General features: G+C 43.8%; 1 protein-coding gene across 5 annotated transcripts in view; it reads left to right on the plus strand.

The window, feature by feature from the left end:
* The window catches only part of LOC139390175 (transcription factor COE2-like), a 41,646-nt gene extending 29,574 nt beyond the window's left edge, over positions 1 to 12,072 (plus strand). Inside the window, exons 7-16 of one of the 5 annotated variants that reach the window (XM_071137420.1) lie at positions 5,657 to 5,738; positions 7,438 to 7,567; positions 8,216 to 8,346; positions 8,598 to 8,724; positions 8,872 to 8,960; positions 9,087 to 9,152; positions 9,262 to 9,436; positions 9,612 to 9,797; positions 9,998 to 10,162; positions 10,336 to 12,072. In XM_071137420.1, coding sequence (XP_070993521.1) covers positions 5,657 to 5,738; positions 7,438 to 7,567; positions 8,216 to 8,346; positions 8,598 to 8,724; positions 8,872 to 8,960; positions 9,087 to 9,152; positions 9,262 to 9,436; positions 9,612 to 9,797; positions 9,998 to 10,162; positions 10,336 to 10,361 — 1,177 coding nt within the window. In that variant the 3' untranslated portion in view covers positions 10,362 to 12,072. Of the gene's footprint in view, positions 1 to 5,656; positions 5,739 to 7,437; positions 7,580 to 8,215; positions 8,347 to 8,597; positions 8,725 to 8,871; positions 8,961 to 9,086; positions 9,153 to 9,261; positions 9,437 to 9,611; positions 9,798 to 9,997; positions 10,163 to 10,335 lie in introns of all 5 variants that reach the window. The other 4 variants (XM_071137416.1, XM_071137417.1, XM_071137415.1 and 1 more) reach the window with 4 other exon arrangements.
* Positions 12,073 to 21,787: the final 9,715 nt, after the last annotated feature.

Below are 21,787 nucleotides of genomic sequence, written 5' to 3' on the forward strand. Positions count from 1 at the left end.
AGTCTAGCTTCCAGTCTGCCAGGGGACCCCGGGATCCAGGGGTATTTATTACCTGCTCCCTAGCCCCCTCCTCCCCAGTCACTCTCCTCACCCCTCCCCAACTCTCTCCATGGAGAAAAAAACCTCCCCCATCCCTCACCACAACCAATTCCATATATTCATTGGATGCATATCCATACATTGATGCATGACGACCCATCTGTAGAGTTCTGCATCCGTGTAAAATATGATTAGGTCAACTCTGGCCTATGCACAACTCAGCCAATAGCTAGGAGCCATGAACCTTGCTTGACCCAATACTTGCATATTTTGCGCATACATTTAATTTGTGTTTAAGTTGTGTTCATTGTAGTTTGCTTGTGTGTATGTAATGTTTGTGTGCTTGCATGTGGCATGTGAACATGTGAGCGTGTGTATGTGTGCGTGTGTGTATGAGTTACTGTTCCCAGTGTTTGAGTGTGGCAGAAGAAGGTCCTCAGCATGTCAGTATGTTTTAATGCCTCACATCTGTTTTCCTAATTTTCCTCCCCTACCCCCCCCTCTCTCCCTCTCCTTCTCTTTTTTTGTCTCTCCCTCTCTTCTTCTCTCTCACTTTCAATCTTGTCTTTCCCCACCACCTATCCACACCTTCCCTCTCTACTTCCTTCAGTCTTTCAGCCTATCGTCTAAATACTGATAGAAGGAATATCATGCTCCTGACCTGTCACTCCATCCCTGTTATCTCTCTTCCTTCCTTTCTATCTTCCTTCCTTCTTTCCGCTGTGTCTATTGGTGTTCCTAGATAGAGAACAGAGACTCTCCCACCATGTCAGACTAAATTATCTAAATTTTAGTCCTCTCTCGCTACCTCTCATGGTTCAAATCCCTCCCAAGTCTTTTATTGAAATGTGATTATGTCATCATTAATGCAGATGTCCGAAACTACCAGTCTCACATGAGCAGGACTGATGTCCCACAGGAAGACAAGGCTGCAGGAACTGATCTAGTTATGTGGGAGCTTCATATGACCTCTATAAAGCCTGTATTATAGCTGATAAATCTATGTATGTAGCATAAAGATCTGTTGACACTGACACAGCTTTGTGTCTAATCAGCATACAGTGCCTTGCGAAAGTATTCGGCCCCCTTGAACTTTGCGACCGTTTGCCACATTTCAGGCCTCAAATATAAAGATATAAAACTTTATTTTTTTGTGAAGAATCAACAACAAGTGGGACACAATCATGAAGTGGAACGACATTTATTGGATATTTCAAACTTTTTTAACACAAAAACTGAAAAATTGGGTGTGCATAATTATTCAGCCCCTTTACTTTCAGTGCAGCAAACTCTCTCCAGAAGTTCAGTGAGGATCTCTGAATGATCCAATGTTGACCTAAATGACTAATGATGATAAATACAATCCACCTGTGTGTAATCAAGTCTCCGTATAAATGCACCTGCACTGTGATAGTCTCAGAGGTCCGTTAAAAGCACAGAGAGCATCATGAAGAACAAGGAACACACCAGGCAGGTCCGAGATACTGTTGTGAAGAAGTTTAAAGCCGGATTTGGATACAAAAAGATTTCCCAAGCTTTAAACATCCCAAGGAGCACTGTGCAAGCGATAATATTGAAATGGAAGGAGTATCAGACCACTGCAAATCTACCAAGACCTGGCCGTCCCTCTAAACTTTCAGCTCATACAAGGAGAAGACTGATCAGAGATGCAGCCAAGAGGCCCATGATCACTCTGGATGAACTGCAGAGATCTACAGCAGAGGTGGGAGACTCTGTCCATAGGACAACAATCAGTCGTATATTGCACAAATCTGGCCTTTATGGAAGAGTGGCAAGAAGAAAGCCATTTCTTAAAGATATCCATACAAAGTGTTGTTTAAAGTTTGCCACAAGCCACCTGGGAGACACACCAAACATGTGGAAGAAGGTGCTCTGGTCAGATGAAACCAAAATTGAACTTTTTGGCAATAAATGTCCAATAAATGTCTTTCCACTTCATGATTGTGTCCCACTTGTTGTTGATTCTTCACAAAAAAATACAGTTTTATATCTTTATGTTTGAAGCCTGAAATGTGGAAAAAGGTCGCAAGGGGGCCGAAAAAGTTCAAGGGGGCCGAATACTTTCGCAAGGCACTGCACATAGAGAGTGATGTGTTGTGTCTTTGTGACATGGCAGTTCATGTCAGTAGTAATTAAGGTTGATAAATGCCAATAAAAGTTATTGTTAGGGGTCCTGTGCAGCTTTTGTTCTAGCAGTGTGTAACGGCTCAGCTACATGTAACAGATGCCTTAGATAGGACTGACTGAGGCTGAACATGGTCTGAAGGCAAGTCAATACATAGGTGAACATGTAGGAATAATACAATAACAGAGTTAAGTTTGACTTACTCTGTCATTTTTTTGAACTCGTTTTAGTTAAGAAAGTTGTCACCCTGCGAATTGCTTAACCCACGCTGTGAGGCCTGTGTTTAGTCTTGGGAACTGAAGCAGATGCAGACAAAGGGGATCTGGAGGCCTCGACAGAGATACAGACTGGAAGACTGAGGGGAAAACAGACTCCCCATGGAGCCAGTGTGGAAATTGATCCCAAGGCTTAAGACTTGGGCCTACCTTTTGTTTGTGTTTCCTAATCAGGGTCTCTGAGGAGGGTCGTGGGGAACACCAGTTGGAGGGGTTATAGCTTGATTTACATTAATGACAACTGGACAACTCATTAAATATTAAACTGGCATCTCAACTAGTCACAAAAAGGTTACCCCTTCCCCCCCAAAAATGTTGTCCCCAAATTAAATAGTGATTGAATGGGAAATATGATCGAATGGGAAATAAATTCCAGTGACTGTGTATGGTTATGGAATAACAACTTTGAGTATGAGAGGCAGAGCTGCAAATACTTACCTATGAGTCTAATCTACAGTGTAGCTAATAGAGTTCTCCTATGAAAGTCCTGGACCTTCCTCCGCTCACACAGTTTCCTTCTGACATCCAGATCAATGTTTTCCAAGTCCTCCTCTTCTCTAGCCTGTGGGTGGGGAGGTGTGTGGGCGTGTTACATTACCTAAACAAAAACAAACAATGGCGATATTAAACTTTGCGACCACAATAGAGGGGGAAAAAAAGAGGGTCCTCGACTTCTTATTAATTATGCAAGATTAGTCTAATTATAATTCAGCAAATGAATGTGTGGCAGAAGGTGCGAGGCGACGGGGCTGGAAGATTTGCATGTTAAGTGGGTAGGGGAAAGTGGCTAATGCATGCTAATATATGCACCAACGTCTCGCTTTAATTTCAGCATTTGCAGCTGTGTGTGTCCGAACTGAGGGGGGTGAAAAGTTGACTGAATGGGGTTTGGGGGGACAGAGGTGGTAGTGGTGGAGGGTGTTGTATGGAAGTGTGTATGATGTTACACAAGTAAACACAGTGAGGGAATAATGGGTGAAAGTCAGAAGAAAGGAGAAACAAATGCACACTGACCAGTGGGAATGTCGGCATAGAACATGTCCTATCTCACAGAGGGTCGTCGCTACATGTACAATGTGTCCTTAATGGGATGTCACACATCCCTGCTGTGAAGTCACCAATGCGACTGGTTGGAGTGAGCGGTCAGTGCTGGCTGGGTGCACTTGAAGTGGCCAGAGATCCAAAGAGCAGGTGGCCGGGGCAGGGAGAGGAGAGTGTCTGGGACAGAGCCGGGCCATGGCCACGGTCATTTCGCCCAACAAAGAAGCCTGCGTTAATGTTGTCATAAATTACTTTGCAGCGACTCTGTATGGGAGTTCCCACATGAACTTGAAGTAAATTAATATAATGTTCCCTGTCATATATCAGGGTAGAAGTCACATACTGAAGGATCTCAAGTGCACTGTTTAAAAGAAGTGGACCAAAACAGCAGAACATAATCCAATATATCCCTCATCAGCAGATATGAAGCCAACTGGATTCAAACACTGAGCATAACACACTGTAACATATCATATACATCATGACAGCATGATAGATACTGTACAGAGAGAGGATAGAGAGGTAAGGGAGGGAAATACAGAGAGGGGGGAGTGAGGGCGTGAAAGATGGAGAGAGAGATGGGGATTGGGATAGAAAGAGGAGGAAGTAGTTAAAGAGAGGGAGAGGCTATGTGGCCTTTTGTGCACATCCACCCGGAGCCCAACTGTAGAGGAGCGGAGAGGTTGGAGGTCCGAGCTCTCACTAATAAATCATAATCATCCTCCGCCAACAACAATATTGATTGTCCTCCACTGAAATAGTTCAAATCAAGAAATATTGGACACTGTTTTGGAAGCAAGCGTTCGTTCTGAATAAGGGCCTGTTCACGAGGGAGGAAGGGAGGAAGTGATGGAAGAAGAGAGAGAAAGCGGCTGAGAGAGGGAAGGAAAGATTACTATTGAATTGGAGGGTCCTGGGCTGCGGAGCCAATAGAAAGTCCCTCGCCAAACAAACTCTATCCATTAACATGACTTATATTTGCAGTGTTCACAATGTGGGTGGGATTGGATTAGTGGCTGCCCAGCTCCTGCTTCTCAAGCTCCCCATCATTTATCCTCATCACTGTTGTTATTTGTTTAATTTCAGCGTTGGGTGTGTCAGTGAAATTGAGCCCATATTTGTGGCTAAAATGACAAAGCGTCTGATCCATGAACACACATATATCAGTTGTCCTGATCTAACCATGTCCCATTTCACTCTCATTCTCTTTTTCTCTTCAGACCATTTCTCTACTCCCTCAACTCCCTCCACTATCTCTCCAGCTCCCCTGCCTCCTCTCCATCTCCCCTGCCTATACCCTTTCTATCTCTTCCTCCCCCACCCCTCTCTCTCTCTCTCTCTCGGAATGTGTTCCTTGTGGTTGCCTTCTCTTTCCAATCTCTGTCTTTACCTATCAGCGTGGGGACTTTGGGATTGCGGCAGAGCTGCGTTTCCATGGCAGCGGGCTGTGTTGCCGAACTGTGTACACCTGGGATTTGGAGTCTCTCCCTCCCCTCCCCTCCCCTCCTCAGCTTCATTTCAGTCTCTCCAGCTCTCGCTCCCTCTCTCTGCTCTTCTCTGCTGTAGTGGAGGCTATCAGCACCTCTCTCTCTCTCTCTCTCTCTCTCTCTCTCTCTCAGATATACACACACACAAACACAGTTAATGAGATACATACATATGAAAACACACCCACAAACCTCATTCAAACATGTACATGTGCACATGTACATACAAATACTCTGTCTGTCCTTCTAGTTTCACTTTCTCTCTTCCACCACAGTTCTAATGTGGGGGTTCAAAAACAGCATTGCGGGGTACCATGTTCCCCAGAGTCCCCTGGCATACATCCCTGTCTCCTGTTCACTTTGAAACACAGCAGTAGTTTTCACTGGACTGCATTTCAAATTCTCATCATTTGATTTAAAGTGTAATAACATTGGCTCTAATGCTAAATTAAACAGCAGTGATTAATGCCAGGGCAGATATCACGCAGCAGCATTGACACACACTCACTCTCAGATGTTCATAATGCATCTATGACCGGAACAGCAATCCGCATCTTCTTGACTGACAGGCCAACAAATAATGAATGCATTGTTCACGTTATGTTTTCTTGTCTATTGAGTTAATGATTTTTATGTACTTGTCCTGTTTTTTTCTCTTACCCCTGCAGGTTCTTTTTGAAGTTTTTCTTGAAGTGTAACCAGAATTGTCTGAAGACAGCAGGAAACCCAAGGGACATGAGAAGATTTCAGGTATGGAGAGTAGGAGAGAGAGAGAGGTTTGTGTACGTGTGCGAGAGGGAAAGAGAGAGAGAGGTTTGTGTACGTGTGCGAGAGGGAAAGAGAGAGAGAGGTTTGTGTACGTGTGCGAGAGGGAAAGAGAGAGAGTGGTTTGTGTACATGTGCGAGAGGGAAAGAGAGAGAGTGGTTTGTGTATGTGTGCGAGAGGGAAAGAGAGAGCGTGTGTGCAGCATATATGATGTTGAAAATAGCAATTATTTTATTCTATCTAAAATAGAATAAAAACTATCCCACCTTTCCTTCCTCTCTACTTTCACAAAGAGGGATTTTTTTGTTCAGGGTCTGCCCAGGTATAGTTGGGACCACATTTCTCCATTCCGTAGCCTGAAGCACTGCTTAGACATTTTCCAATGGAAGGAATGGAGGGGAAAGTTAAAGGTGAAAGTACAAAATCTACAGTGAAACAAAGAGGGAGAGAAGGGAAAAGGGATTATTGGGGTGGGAGAGACAAGGGGGAGGCGGGCAGGAAATAGGCTGAGGTGTTTCAGGAAGTTGTCAAGAATTGAGTGATTGGCTCCAGATGGGGGAGGTCATGCTCCGTGACCCAGGAAGTGGTCACAGGGGACACTCCCGCTTCACTTCCTCTGCTGTCTTTCAGCACCGGAGCCACTGTCTGTCTCTCTCTCTCTCGTTCCTCTTCTCTTTTCTTTTCTCTTCTCTTCTCTCTCTCCCGGATCGCTCTGCTCCCCCTTTTTCTCTCTCTCCCTGTCTTCCACCATGTTTGTTTTAACTCCTGCGCTTTGACGCATGCTGAGAAGTTATGATCGGGCGGCCGCTCCGAGGCCCTCACCTCCAGGTTAAAAGGCGATTAGAGCTGGACAGGAGCCTGTTTATGGTGCTTGATCAATAATTTACTGTTATTTTCCTATAGATTCCTCACCACTCAACCATCTACAAGCACATCTGCTTTCTCTCTCTCTCTTTCCTTCTCAGCATCTGTGCTCCAGAGTCTCTTCATGTGCAGCTCTGGGATTCTGAAACACTTCTGTCTTATCTTTGCCCTTACACATCACTTTATTATTGTAAAGCCTATTTCAAAATGTCTCAAGCTTAGTCTTTCAGCACTTCATAGACATAGACCCTACACCACCATCAACACCCCCTCCTGCATATAGATATACAGTATGGACATTCTTAAACACACAGACCCAAGAAAAGCACACAAGAACACACATTTTGTATGCATGTCCTCCATGGGGAACTGATGTATCTCGTGGAGAGGGTAGGGACACACACATGCTGTTGGCCAGGAATCAAATTAGGTTCACCATATATCACACTCTACTTTAACGGCCAGTACAAATAGGAGATTCAGTCCATATGTCTGGTGTCAGTGAGGGATTAAGCCTGAACCTCTGTGAGCTGTTGGTCCAGACCACAACTCCAACCACAGTCTCAGGAGGGGAGAGGAGGGGAGAGAAAGGGAGAGGCCACAGAGAGGGGGGCGGTGATGTAAAAATATGATATAGTGTAGTAGGGTTGTCACATTACCCATTGAGAAATATTCCTATCAGCTGGATGTTGAAATGGATTGTGGCCAAGGGATTTTGCAGGAAACCAAATCTCACAAAAAGTGAACTGATATCACTTATAAACCCAGATAGACTCATGGTATGTATTTTACTCTTCCCCGTCCTCCCCTGTCTTTTAGGTGGTCCTGTCCAGCACTGTCAGTGTAGACGGCCATGTCTTAGCCGTGTCTGACAACATGTTTGTCCACAATAACTCCAAACATGGCCGGAGAGCTCGCAGGCTAGAGCCTGGAGAGTCAGTGGAGAACGGTATGGAGTATGGTAAGAAGAGACCAAACACGACCTGCCCTGGGGTACTGATACATCAGGAACACATTCCTACTGTAGACATTCCTACTGTAGACATTCCTACTGTAGACATTCATACTGTAGATATTCCTACTGTAGACATTCATACTGTAGACATTCCTACTGTAGACATTCCCACTGTAGACATTCCTACTGTAGACATTCCTACTGTAGACATTCCTACTGTAGACATTCATACTGTAGACATTCCCACTGTAGACATTCATACTGTAGACATTCCTACTGTAGACATTCCTACTGTAGACATTCCTACTGTAGACATTCATACTGTAGACATTCCTACTGTAGACATTCCTACTGTAGACATTCCTACTGTAGACATTCATACTGTAGACAATCCTACTGTAGACATTCCTACTGTAGATATTCATACTGTAGACATTCATACTGTAGACATTCATACTGTGCTTCTATATCTGTAGAAGCACTTTGCGACAACTGCTGATACATTTGATTGATGGATTAACTACTGCTGTACTAACGGCTAACCTCAAGGTCTAGGGCTGACACCCTGAAACAGACACTAAATACATTGCCAAGAGATGCAATAAGTTATATTAAAATGACATTATTGCCCTTCCTCTCCAGCCACCCCATGTATCAAAGCCATCAGCCCCAGTGAGGGCTGGACCACAGGCGGGGCCATGGTCATCGTGATCGGGGAGAACTTCTTTGACGGGCTGCAGGTGGTGTTCGGCAGCATGCTGGTGTGGAGCGAGGTAGCTATGTGGCTTCACTGTAACTATCTCTTTAAAACAACTCATTAACGAGACTGTTACTGATTGAAAACATAAGGGACAAGGTAACAAAAGCATATGGCTTGTCTCATTTTGTCCAGTCATTTAGTGGCTGCCTTCTACATGTTGGCATTATGAGAGTAAACCGTATTATTCTGTCAGATACTGTAGACTGTCAAACAGTCGTTGCTCATTCCTTCTCTGTCTTGTCCCTGTTTCTATCTCTCTCTTAGTTGATCACGCCCCACGCCATCCGTGTCCAGACGCCCCCACGCCACATCCCAGGGGTCGTGGAGGTCACGCTGTCCTACAAATCTAAACAATTCTGCAAGGGGGCACCTGGACGCTTTATCTATACAGGTAAACACACACCTCCTATTAACCCCACCGCCCCAGCCATATCTACCCTATCCAGCAACTATTCACCAACAACATATCAAACAGCACCATTCCATGGGATGAGTCAGGACCAAGTGCTCATGTATCTGTGGATGTGTTTGTGTATAGCGCTGAATGAGCCCACCATAGACTACGGTTTCCAGAGGCTTCAAAAGGTCATTCCCAGACACCCTGGTGACCCTGACAAACTAGCTAAGGTGAGTGAGAACATACCACACATAGTGAGATGATGTACATGCCATATGTCACCACACCTCACCTTTGACAAGAAAGTACACTATGTAACACCAGAGGCTAATTCATGTCTCTCTGTCTGTGTGTAGGAGATGCTACTGAAGAGAGCAGCTGATCTGGTAGAAGCCTTGTATGGAAACCCACACAGTAATCAGGTAACCAGCACTGTTTAGTCGCTCCGTTCCTCTAGTAATTCCACTCATCAATAACTACTGTAAATCTGTGAGGTCTGGGTTAGTAACAGTTTGTATTGTCTCTCTTTAGGACATGTTGCTGAAGCGTGCAGCGGACATCGCTGAGGCCCTGTACAGTGTTCCCCGTCCCCACAGCCAGCTGCAGGCCCTGCCCAGCTCCCCAGCCCACGGCAGTGTCATGGGCCTGGGCTCATACCCCTCCCAGCTGGGGGTTAGCATTGGCGAGCCAGGACAAACCAGCCAAGGTGAGCAGGACAAGACTTACAATTGGATCTGGCCCTTTGATTTTCTTCTAGTTGGTGATATGATATCCCCAGTGGGAAAATCACTTGTGTCTTCCTGTCTTTTACTATCCTCTGTCTTTCTTGTTCTAACACTTTGTATTTCTCTCTCTCTTTGTTTCCCTCTCTCTCGCTCCAGGTTATATTCGTAACTCCAGCAGTTTGTCCCCCCGGGGGTACCCCTCTGCCTCCACCCCTCAGCAGTCGGGCTATGGGGGTGGTGGAGGCATGAGTGGGGGGTACGGGGCAGTGCCCATGACTAGTCTGGGGGTGCCAGGGTCCCCTGGTTTCAGCAGTGCCTCCCCCACTGGTTCTCCCTATGGCAGTGAGTGTCTCTCCTTTTACTCAATCAATCTATCCTGTGTTTTCCTCCTGTACCTGTTACAATAAAACATATTTGCCCACCATTGGCAAAGGTTGACCATTGCCTAGAATCCTTCTGTTATAAAGTAACATCTCTCTCTCTCTCTCTCTCTCTGTCTCTCTCTCTGTCTCTCTGTCTCTCTCTCTCTCTCATATCCACAGTAATGCCATCTAGTCCCACTATCCCGGGTTCCAGCTCCTCCTCCCTCCTGCCGTTCTCCTCCTTCCCGTCCTCAGCCAAACAGAAGAGCGCCTTCGCTCCTGTCCTCCGGCCCCAGGGCTCCTCCTCTCCTGCCTGTCCCGCTTCAGGAGGCAACAGCTTCAGAGGTAGAACCAAACTACAATCTTAGAAACATCTCTTTGTGTGTTAAAACCCCCCTCTTTCTTTCTAAAAACTAATCTAGTTTAGGCAGGCATGACAATACAATATGTCTGTTTTTTGGGGGGTTATAATAATGATTGCCATTGTCAAGAATAAGATTTTATCTAAAACATAATAGATTATTACTATTCTCTTTCTCTATAGCGATGACTGGCCTGGTAGTTCCCCCGATGTAGCAGCACTCCACCACCTCCCATCCATCACCAACAAACCAGACCAGACCAATGCTCCCACACTGCTGCCCCTCTGCAGGCACTGACAGGGATAAATGGAACACACACTGACTTCTCAACCACCAACAACTCTCCACACTGATGCCCTGCCACTTGTTGAGTCCATGTTTCATCCAACTGAATGAAAGGGAATGGGACAGAAAGAATCCAAAGACCAGCCAGTCACTCCAGATGCAGAGAGAAGAAGACCTCTTCATCTGCAGTAGCTGTAAAGACACGAGACTTCCTTGGGCCACACCACAACACAATGGAGCTCTATGGGTGTCTATGGGTGTCTCTGTATTTTGAAAGGACAGCAGAAGTCAACGTCAAGATGCCTTCACGAGCTTCAAAAGCACTCGTACCACCCAATGCTACAGCCATATGCAGCATTTGGTTCTTCCAACAAAAACACCTACCCTAAACTGATCAACCTCTTGGCTAGCAGTGTGCTAGAAGAAAATGTCTGTTGATGATTCGTTGTTAGAGAACTGAACTGAATGGACAATGGACAACTCTGATACTATGTGCTGAAAGTCTATGAAGCAGGGTGCTATTTGTCTCTGTCAGGACACAAAGGCATGTATGTACATTGTCCCTGAGAAGACTCCAAGTTTTTTGTAGCAGAGTTTTTGAAGATGATTTACATTCCAGAATGATAGACCCTTTATTTTTTGTTCTGATCCCCATCATTTTACAAGGACAAACTCTTTGTCCTCCAGGGTTGGTAATACAACATTTATTCATATATTGATTTATTTAAGAAGAAAAAAAACAAGCAATTTAACTTATTATTATAGTTACTTTAGGGAATAATATAAACGTGTTTTAATTCCTTTTTTTGCAATTGTTATAAATATGATTATGTCATCGCTATGTTGCCATTCTTGTTGTTTTAATTGAAATCTTTGAGGTTTTGTCAGACATGACTCATGATTAATACATAAGAGAGAATGAAGTAATACGCCATGAAACGTTTATTTGAAATCAATTCTTGGCCAATAATATTTTCCCTGGTTTGTCACGTAACAAAATAAAACTGTTATGTCCAGTGTAAAAAAAAAGCACATTACCTTGCTGTTCTCCATAAAGGAAAATGAGTTAGCCTATATTATTATTAATTTCATTTGTATGCATGTTATTTCCACACTGATTCCCTGCTATTATTTCATTACATGTTGCAAATTTGAAATTGTATGTCAAAATTTAGGATTTTGAATTGTTCATTCATTTGATATTTTTCATCCCATAGTCTCTGGTCACGATGCAGTAAAGTAACAAGTAAACAAACAAGTAATAAACTGAAAACAAAGTAAGGAACATATTGGGGATTTGTTATAAACCCATGCAACGGTTTTCTTACTCACTGTTGTAGCACAATACAAGCATCATACTCAGGATTAGAAAACAAAGAATTGAAAAGAGGTAGCTAACATCTATTCAAAGTTGTTTGTTGTGTTTTGCTGGTTTTATTTATTTGAAAGTCGTTAGTAAAATGTAAGGTTACTCAAAGTTTTTTTCTCCCAAAACCTATCTTTCTTTTTTAATGGTACAGAATAACATGATGACTGTCTGAAAATGTGATTTGTATATCTTAAACTGTAATTATATTTTGTCCTCCCAAATAAAACAAAAAAATCACAGTAAGAACTCACTGTTGGTAATAATTCAGAACTGTGTGTTTGCATTATGCAATTAGACATGGTATAGAAATGTACAGATATCCATAGTACAGCATATGAGTTGAGGTTTTGTTATGTACAGCATTATGGTAATATTTCAAGTCCACACCAGGACTATTTTTTAACTCACCTGTATGTTTGTATAGTTTGACACAAACCTGATGAGGCGCAGCATCTTAATTGTGGAGTGAGCGTTGCAGACTGTAGCTACTGCCTGTGAAGATAAACAACATCCCCCATCACTCTCCTCTCCTCCTCTCCAGCAGCAAACCTGCTTATTCCTCTAAGGACCAGGCCTCTGGGGGCCCCACTAAGAACCACATGAGCCTCTCCTCCCTCGCTCTCTCTGGCGTGTGCCCTCTTTTTCTCCCTCTCGCTACCCTGCCATTACTTCTTTCAGTCTTTGTTTCAATCCCCTTTCATCCCTTCTTTCTTTATTTCTCTCCTGCTCCCTCTCTCCCTTTGTAATGGCTTCTCTCTGTTAATGTAATTAGCACTGGTAAAGGAGGGCAGTTAATTACCAGCTCTTTTTTGATGGGGTAATTAATGTTATGCCAGGAAACAGCAACTGTTTCATTAACACAGCGCTCAAAGCAGCGAGGGGGTTGGGCAGTGCTGAGTGTATGCATGTCCATATGTGCATCAATGTGTGTGGTTGTGTACTACATGTCTGCGTGTACCCTACAGTAGAGTATAACACTGAGTGAACAAAACATTAAGAACACCTGCTCTTTCCGTTTACATAGACTGAAAGTTTCCCGTTAAGATGACACAAGAGAGAAAGGCTTCCATTTCATGGGCTCTTAACCGATCGTGCATTTTTGTTTGTTTTTTCATATTTTTTGTAACTTATTTTGCACATAACGTTGCTGCTTTGTCTCTTATGACCCAAAAAAGCTCTGGAAAATGAGAACACTGATTACTCACCTTGGACTGGATGAAGAATATCTCTTTAATGAGTTGGACAAGAGGGATTTATTCCAGACACCCGAACAGGCCCTCATTCCCGTCATTTGCAGGAGAAAAAGACGGAAGAGGTTTCGCGGAAAGAGATCGGGGTGCCTTGTGAGGAACTGCCGACGAGTGGCTAATCTGCCTTTGCCATCTGTACTACTGGCCAACGTACAATCGCTGGATAATAAATTGGACAAACTAAAAGCACGTATTTCCAACAGAACATCAAAAAAGGTAATATCTTATGTTTCACCGAGTCGTGGCTGAACGACGACATGAATAACATACAGCTGGTGGGTTATACACTGTATCGGAAGGATAAAACAGCAGCCTCTGGTAAGACAAGGGGTGGCGGTCGATGTACATTTGTAAACAACAGTTGGTGCATGATATCTAAGGAAGTCGGGAACAGGAAAACACTCATACAGAGGCGGAGCTCCTAGTGGACGGAGACTTTAATGCAGGGAAACTCAAATCCGTTTTACCTAATTTCTATCAGCACGTGCAACCAGAGGGAAAAAAATTCTAGACCACCTTTACTCCACACACAGAGATGAGTAGTGACTCGGTCACCAGTGACTCGGTCAATAAAAAAGTGGTAAAATGAAGCAGATGCTAAGCTACTGGACTGTTTTGCTAGCACAGACTGGAATGTTTTCTGGGATTCTTCCAATGACAATGAGGAGTAGACCACATCAGTCACTGGCTTCATCAATAAGTGCATCGATGACGTCGTCCCCAAGGTGACTGTACGTATATACCCCAACCAGAAGCCATGGATTATAGGCAACATCCACACTGAGCTAAAAGGTAGAGCTGCCGCTTTCAAGGAGCGGGAATCTTACCCGGAAGCTTATAAGAAATCCTGCTAAGCCCTCCGACGAACCATCAAACAGGCAAAGCTTCAAAACAGGACTAAGATCGAAACGTACTAAACTGGCTCCAATGCTCCTCGGATGTGGCAGGGATTGCAAACTATTACAGTCTACAAAGGGAAGCACAGCCGAGAGCTGCCCAGTGACACGTGCCTACCAGACGAGATAAATTACTTCTATGCATGCTTCGAGGCAAGTAACACTGAAACATGCATGAGAGGACCAGCTGTTCCGGACGACTGTGTGATCACGCTCTCCGCAGCCGATGGGAGTAAAACCATTAAACAGGTCAACATTTACAAGGCCGCAGGGCCAGACGGATTACCAGGACGTGTACTCTGAGCATGCGCTGACCAACTGACAAGTGTCTTTACTGAAATGTTCAACCTCTCCCTGTCTGTGTCTGTAATACCAACATGTTTCAAGCAGACCACCATAGTCCCTGTGACCAAGAACCCTAAGGTAACCTGCCTAAATTAATCACATCTGTAGCCATGAAGTGCTTTGAAAGGCTGGTCATGGCTCACATCAACACCATTATACCAGAAACCCTAGACCAACTCCAATTTGCATACTGTCCCAACAGATCCACAAATTATGCAATCTCTATTGCACTCAACACTGCCCTTTCCCAACTGGGCAAAAGGAACACCTACATGAGAATGCTGTTCATTGACTACAGCTCAGTGTTCAACACCATAGTGCCCTCAAAGCTCATCACTGGATCCTGGACTTTCTGATGGGCCGCCCCCAGGTGGTAAGGGTAGATAACAACACATCCGCCACGCTGATCCTCAACACATGGGCCCGTCAGGAGTGCGTGCTTAGTCCCCTCCTGTACTCCCTGTTCACTCATGACTGCACGACCAGGCACGACTCCAACACCACAATTAAGTTTGCAGATGACACAACAGTGTTAGGCCTGATCACCAACAATGATGAGATAGCAAACAGGGAGGAGGTCAGAGACCTGGCTGTGTGGTGCCAGGACAACAACCTCTCCCTCAACGTGATCAAGACTAAGGAGATGATTGTGGACTACAGGTCCCATTCTCATCGACGGCGCAATAGTGGAGCAGGTTGAGAGCTTCAAGTTCCTTGGTGTTCACATCACCAACAAACTAACATGGTCTAAGCACACCAAGACAGTTGTGAAGAGGGCAAGACAAAATATATTCCCCCTCAGGAGACTGAAAAGATTTGGCATGGGTCCTCAGATCCTCAAAAGGTTCTACAGCTGCACCTTCAAGAGCATGGTTGCATCACTGCCTGGTATGGCAGCTGCTCGGCCTCCGTCCGCAAGGCACTACAGAGGGTAGTGCGTACGGCCCAGTACATCACTGGGGCCAAGCTTCCTGCCATTCATGACCTCTACACCAGACGGTGTCAGAGGAAGGCCCTAAAAATGGTCAAAGACTCCAGCCACCCTAGTCATAGACTGTTCTCTCTGGTACCACACGGCAAGCGGTACTGGAGTGCCAAGTCTAGGTCCAAGAGGCTTCTAAACAGCTTCTACCCCCAAGCCATAAGACTCCTGAACATCTAATCAAATGGCTACCCAGACTATTTGCACCCCCCCCCCCCCCCCCCCCCTCTTTTACGCTGCTGCTACTCTCTGTTATTATCTATACACAAGTCCCTTTAATAACTCTACCCACATGTATATATTACGTCAGTTACCTCAACTAACCGGTGCCCCCGCACATTAACTCTGTACCGGTACCCCCTGTATACAGCCTCGCTATTGTTATTTTACTGCTGCTCCTTAATTGTTTGTTCCTTTTAGTTCTTATTTTGTAGGTATTTTTCTTAAAACTGCATTGTTGGTTAAGGGTTTGTAAGTAAGCATTTCACTGTAGGTATTTGCGCATGTGACAAATAAAATTTGATTTGATTTGAAAGCTATGATCCTTCAATCAAATTGAATGGAAGGAGACAGGTTAAAGAAGGATTGTTATGCCTTGAGACATGGATTGTGTATGTGTGCCATTCAGAGGGTGAATGGGCAAGACAAAAGATTTAAGTGCCTTTGAATGAGTTATGGCAGTACAGTAGGTGCCATTTGCACTGGTTTGAGTGTGTCAAGAACTGCAACACTGCAGGATTTTTAACCCTCAACAGTTTCCTGTGTGTTCCAAGAATGGTCCACCACCCAAAGGACATCCAGCCTACTTGTCACAACTGTGGGAAGCATTGGAGTCAACATGAGCCATAATCCCAGTGGAATGCTTTCGACACCTTGTAGAGTCCATGCCCCAACGAATTGAGGCTGTTCTGAAGGCAAAAGGGGGGTGCAACTCAATATTAGGAAGTTGTTCTTATTTTTTTGTACACTCAGTATAGATAACTATGCTCAAGGATGGAGTCATATAGAGGTATTGACTTTGTAAAGCAGAGCTGTTCTCCCTTTCAGATGTAGCTTTTGTTTGATTCTTTGTCACCATCAAGTGGCACTTGACAAAGAAGTCAATGCTGCTACTGACCCCCCCCCCCCCCTCTCTCTCTGTCTCTCTCTTTTTCTCTCTCCCTTTTTACCTCTCTCTCTCCCCTTCTCTCTATACTTCTCTCTTCCTTTCTACCTCTCTCTCCCTCTTTCTCTCTCTCCCGTTCATCCCCCCATTTCTTTTCTTTCGCTTTACACCTCTCTCTCCCTATCTCACTGTAAACGTGCTGCTAATTTGACAAGTTAAAGTCAGCTTTGTTGTCAGCCCCCCAGCATTCATCCCACTGAGTGCTCCTTCTGCCCAGTGGTACAGGAGCCATATGCTCATCTTCCTGACTGTTTAGTTGTTGTTTTGGCTGCTGCATCACAGGGCCCATTTCTCTGTGTTCTGATCACACATTCCATTAAGGAAGGATGTTACACCGCCTGCCGTCAAGCACTTCTCACAGACTTGCTCAATCTCTTATTGTAAGCAGCACCACCATTTTTATGTTCATGTTTTAGATTAAATGTAAAAGCAATACAAATAAATTGATGATGTTTTAATATGAATTGACTCGTCATGTAGCAGGATAGAATGGAAAATAGAAAATGGAGAGAAAAATGTAAGTAAAGAGCATATCAGACAAACCCCCCTTTCTCTCAAGGGATGTGTTTGTGTTTATATAATCAATTAGCCCTCTGGCCACAGCATGGGATCACATTAGGCTGACATTAGCCCCAGTGTGTGCAGTTTGTATAGCATGTGTGTGTGTGTGTGTGTCCATCCCGTTCTCATTTGGATCTTAGAAGATGGCCAGCTAAACGCAGTCTGAGACTTGAGAGGGGGACTGTTTGGGCAAATAAATGTGTAGATTGGCTCAACCTTTGGCCAATTTCCAACTCCTGTATATTTGTCCATTAGACCACTGGACCCCCTTTCCTTTTTCCAAAATGAACCCCCCACCCCTGTATCCCCATTCCCTTGGGTGTCAGTAGAGTGGGGTGACAGATGGGATAGACAGAGAGCTGCCCCATGAGACAACCTATCCAACAAAACACACACACACACACACCAACCCTCCCACCCCCTCCACACACACACACACACACACACACACACACACACACACACACACACACACACACACACACACACACACACACACACACACACACACACACACACACCAACCCTCCCACCCCCTCCACACACACAGACCTCATCTGTCACTCTTATGCTTTTGTTCACTATGGAAAAGTGTGCTCTGTGAACACAGAGTGACGCCTCTACCCCCCCTATCTCATTCTGTGTGTGTGTGTGTGTGTGTGTGTGTGTGTGTGTGTGTGTGTGTGTGTGTGTGTGTGTGTGTGTGTTGAATGACATTAGCAGAGTATACGTTTATTATCTACTGTTTATTATATCTCTGGTTTTACTTTTCCATCATTTCTCTATTTTATTTGTCTCTGTATTGCTGGGAAGGGCCCATACAGTGCCTTTGGAAAGTAGTCAGACCCCTTGACTTTTCCACGTTTTGTTACGTTACAACCTTATTCTAAAATTTATAAAAAAATACATTTCTCATCAATCACACAACATACCATAATAACGAAGTAAAAACAGGTTTTTAGGCATTTTAGCAAATGTATTAAAAAAAGTGGAAATATCACATTTACATAAGTATTCAGACCCTTTACTCAGTACATTGTTGAAGCATCTTTTGCAGCGATTACAGACTCAAGTCTTCTTGGGTATGACTCTACAAGCTTGGCACACCTGTATTGGGGAATTTCTACCATTATGTTCTGCAGATCCTCTCAAGCTCTGTCAGCTTGGATGGGGAGCGTCGCTGCACAGCTATTTTCAGGTCTCTCCAGAGATGTTCGATCGTGTTCAAATCCGGGCTCTGGCTGAGCTACTCAAGGACATTCAGAGACTTGTCCTGGAGCCACTCCTGCATTGTCTTGGCTGTGTGCTTAGGGTCGTTGTCCCGGTGGACGGTGTACGTTTACCCCAGACTGAGGTCCTGAGCAATCTTTCATCAAGGATCTCTCTGTACTTTGCTCCATTCATCTTTTCCTCGATCCTAACTTGTCTCCCGGTCCCTGCCTATGAAAAACATCCACCCAGCATGATGCTGCCACCCCCATGCATCACCGTAGTGATGGTGCCAGGTTTCCTCTAGACGTGAAGCTTGGCATTCAGGCCAAAGAGTTCAATCTTGGTTTCATCAGACCAGAGAATCTTGTTTCTCATGGTCTGAGAGTCTTTATTTGCCTTTTATCAAACTCCAAGCGGGCTGTCATGTGCCTTTTACTGAGGAGTGGCTTCCATGTGGCCACTCTACCATAAAGGCCTGATTGGTGGAATGCTGCAGAGATGGTTGTCTTTCTGGAAGGTTCTCCCATCTCCAAAGAGGAACTCTGTCACAGTGAATATCGGGATCTTGGTCACCTCTGTCATGACGTTGGCAGGGGGTAGTTTTATGACAGTCATAAATACCTCTTTCTCCTCTCTCTACCCTCCTGATGTAACATTTGCAAACCCCTTGGTTAACATAGAGATTCTGGAAACATCAGAAGGTGGGGGGAAATGAACTATATTCTGGTAATCCGACCAATTGAACATATGCGGTGGTACTTAATGAATATGATGTCAGTTTGGTTGTCATCTGAGACATTCTCATCAAATATAAGATGACATAAACTCTACAGTGGAAAGTCTACACATCAGAGTTATCGGATTCACATGGAATTGTTGTTCAATTTAAATGTTTGAATATGAAATTATTTGTGATGGGATGGAATGTGATTTTAGCTTCTAAAATGTAAGTTTTGGGTTTTCATAAGGTTAGGGCTTTGCTCAATCAGTGGTCCGCCCCTGTGAAGGGACATGGGCTATAAAACTTTTCAAACACGCCCTCCTCTCCCTTCCTATATAAAGCCTTGACGACAATATAACCTCCTGTTCCGAGGATGTGAGGACGACGGTCCGATGACAGAATGGTTCAGATAATAACTACAGAACGAAGCCAACATCAGCGTGAGCTTTGGTTGCGAATGGTATGAACTTTGAACTCTTATTCACTACAGAAGTGATACCTCCTAGCCGTGGAGTTAGCAACAGCAGCTGCAAACGAGGGTTAGGAAGGAACAGACAGAGTATCCCGTCTATCACACAACAACGTTACTACAACGTATCCAATTGACCACCAGAGACATTCTTCAAAGGACAAAGGACTCGGTTTGGCAACACGGCCTTCCATCTACCACCAACCTACTGAAACGCAGCTCAGAGTAAATATTTATTGCATTTTCCTTTTCCAAATGGGCGGTAATTTAGAATGTATAAAATACTGTATTTACCATAGCACAGCTTCTTCCTTTGGTCCTCAGTCTTCCCACTCTTTCACTCAAAACCAGCCCTTTTCTTTTGTGTAACCAGCTGTCATATCTGTTCCGCCCGCTAGGGACGTTTTCCTTTATGATGTAATTTGTAATCAAGTTATGATTAATTATGTGTATGTGTAATTCTGTGTGATTAGTTAGGTATTTAGTAAATAAATAATTAAACCCAATTTTGTATTGCTGATTCAACTTGTTAGCCAGGGTTCGTGAAGATAACCAAGAATTTACAACTTTCAGATGAGACTGAATTAAGGTGACGATTAATATTGACTGCTATTAATGTAAAATATTACTAGGTCTTTAAGAGTTTATTTGGAAGATAACAGCTCTATAAATATTATTTTGTGGTGCCCCGACTCTCCAGTTAATTATATTTACACGATTAACTCAATCAGGTAATATTAATTACGGAGAAATTATTTTATAGAATAGCATGTCATATCACTTAATCCGGCATAGCCAAAGACACGACACCTTCCTGACCAAGGTCCTTCTCCCTCGATTGCTCAGTTTGGCCGGGCGGCCAGCTCTAGGATGAGTCTTGGTGGTTCCAAACTTCTTCAATTTAAGAATGATGGAGGCCACTGTGTTCTTGGGAACCTTCAATGCTGCAGAAATATTTTGGTACCCCTTCCCCAGATCTGTGCCTTGACACAATCCTGTCTCGGAGCTCTACCAACAATTCCTTCAATCTCGTGGCTTGGTTTTTGCTCTGACATGCATTGTTAACTGTGGGACCTTACTGTATATAGAAAGGTGTGTGCCTTTTCAAATCATGTCCTATAAATGTAATTTATCACAAGGGGACTCCAATCAGGTGGAAACATCTCAAGGATGATCAGTGGAACAGGATGCACCTGAGTTCAATTTCGAGTGTCATAGAAAATGGTCTGAGTACTTAATTTTTTTAATAAATTTGCTAAAATTCTAAAAACCTGTTGTCATTTTGTAATCATAGGGTATTGTGTGTAGATTGATGAGGAACATTTTAGACTTTAATCCATTTCTGAATACGGCTGTAATGTAACAAAATGTGGAAAAATTCAACTGGTCTGAATACTTTCAAAAGGCACAGTAAGTAAGCATTTCACTGTTAGTCTACACCTGTTGTTTACGAAGCATGTGACGAATACAATTAGATTTGATTGATTTGATTGAAAGTGTGGGGTGAACGATTCTCAGATGAAGCCAGATGTACTCAATCATCATTTTCAGAACTGTATGTTGTTAGTGTACACACAATGCCGTATGGTACCTCATTATGATGCTTGGCTACTGTGTGGAGGAGAGGACCCAGATGTGCAGGTTTTATGTCTGGCCACCTCAGAAATGACATCTAACCTAAAATCTCACGGGAAGATACAGTTATAGGTTGCCAATTTAAAGTATGGACACTACATTTCCTTTTTATGGCAAACATTCCAACATGTCATTGTAGCCTAAGTAGAAAATGTATGTTGTGAATAGGCCTACAATCAATAGATACAAATATACACTGAACAAAAATATAAACATAGCATGTAAAATGTTGGTCCCATGTTTCATGAGTTTCATAAATAAATTAGCCAAGACATTTTCCATATGCACAAAAACCTTATTTCTCTCAAATGTTGTGCACAAATTTGTTTACATCCCTGTTAGTGAGCATTTCTCCTGTGCCAAGATAATCCATCCACCTGACAGGTGTGGCATTTCAAGAAGATGATTAAACAACATGATCAATACACAGGTGCACCTTGTGTTGGGGACAAGAAAAGGCAGTTTTGTCACACAACACAATGCCACAGATGTCTCAAGTTTTGAAGGACCGTGCAATTGGGATGCTGACTTCAGGAATGTCCACCAGAGCTGTTGCCAGATAATTTAATGTTAATTTCTCTACCATAAGCCTCCAACTTTGTTTTAGAGAATTTGGCAATAGGTCCAACCGGCCCCACAACCACAGACTACCTGTATGGCCTTGTGTGGGCGAGCGGTTGGCTGATGTCAACGTTGTGAACAGAGTGCCACATGGTGG

The sequence above is a fragment of the Oncorhynchus clarkii genome, chromosome 30 (genome assembly GCF_045791955.1).
Source record: "Oncorhynchus clarkii lewisi isolate Uvic-CL-2024 chromosome 30, UVic_Ocla_1.0, whole genome shotgun sequence".
In the NCBI taxonomy this organism is placed as follows: domain Eukaryota; kingdom Metazoa; phylum Chordata; class Actinopteri; order Salmoniformes; family Salmonidae; genus Oncorhynchus; species Oncorhynchus clarkii.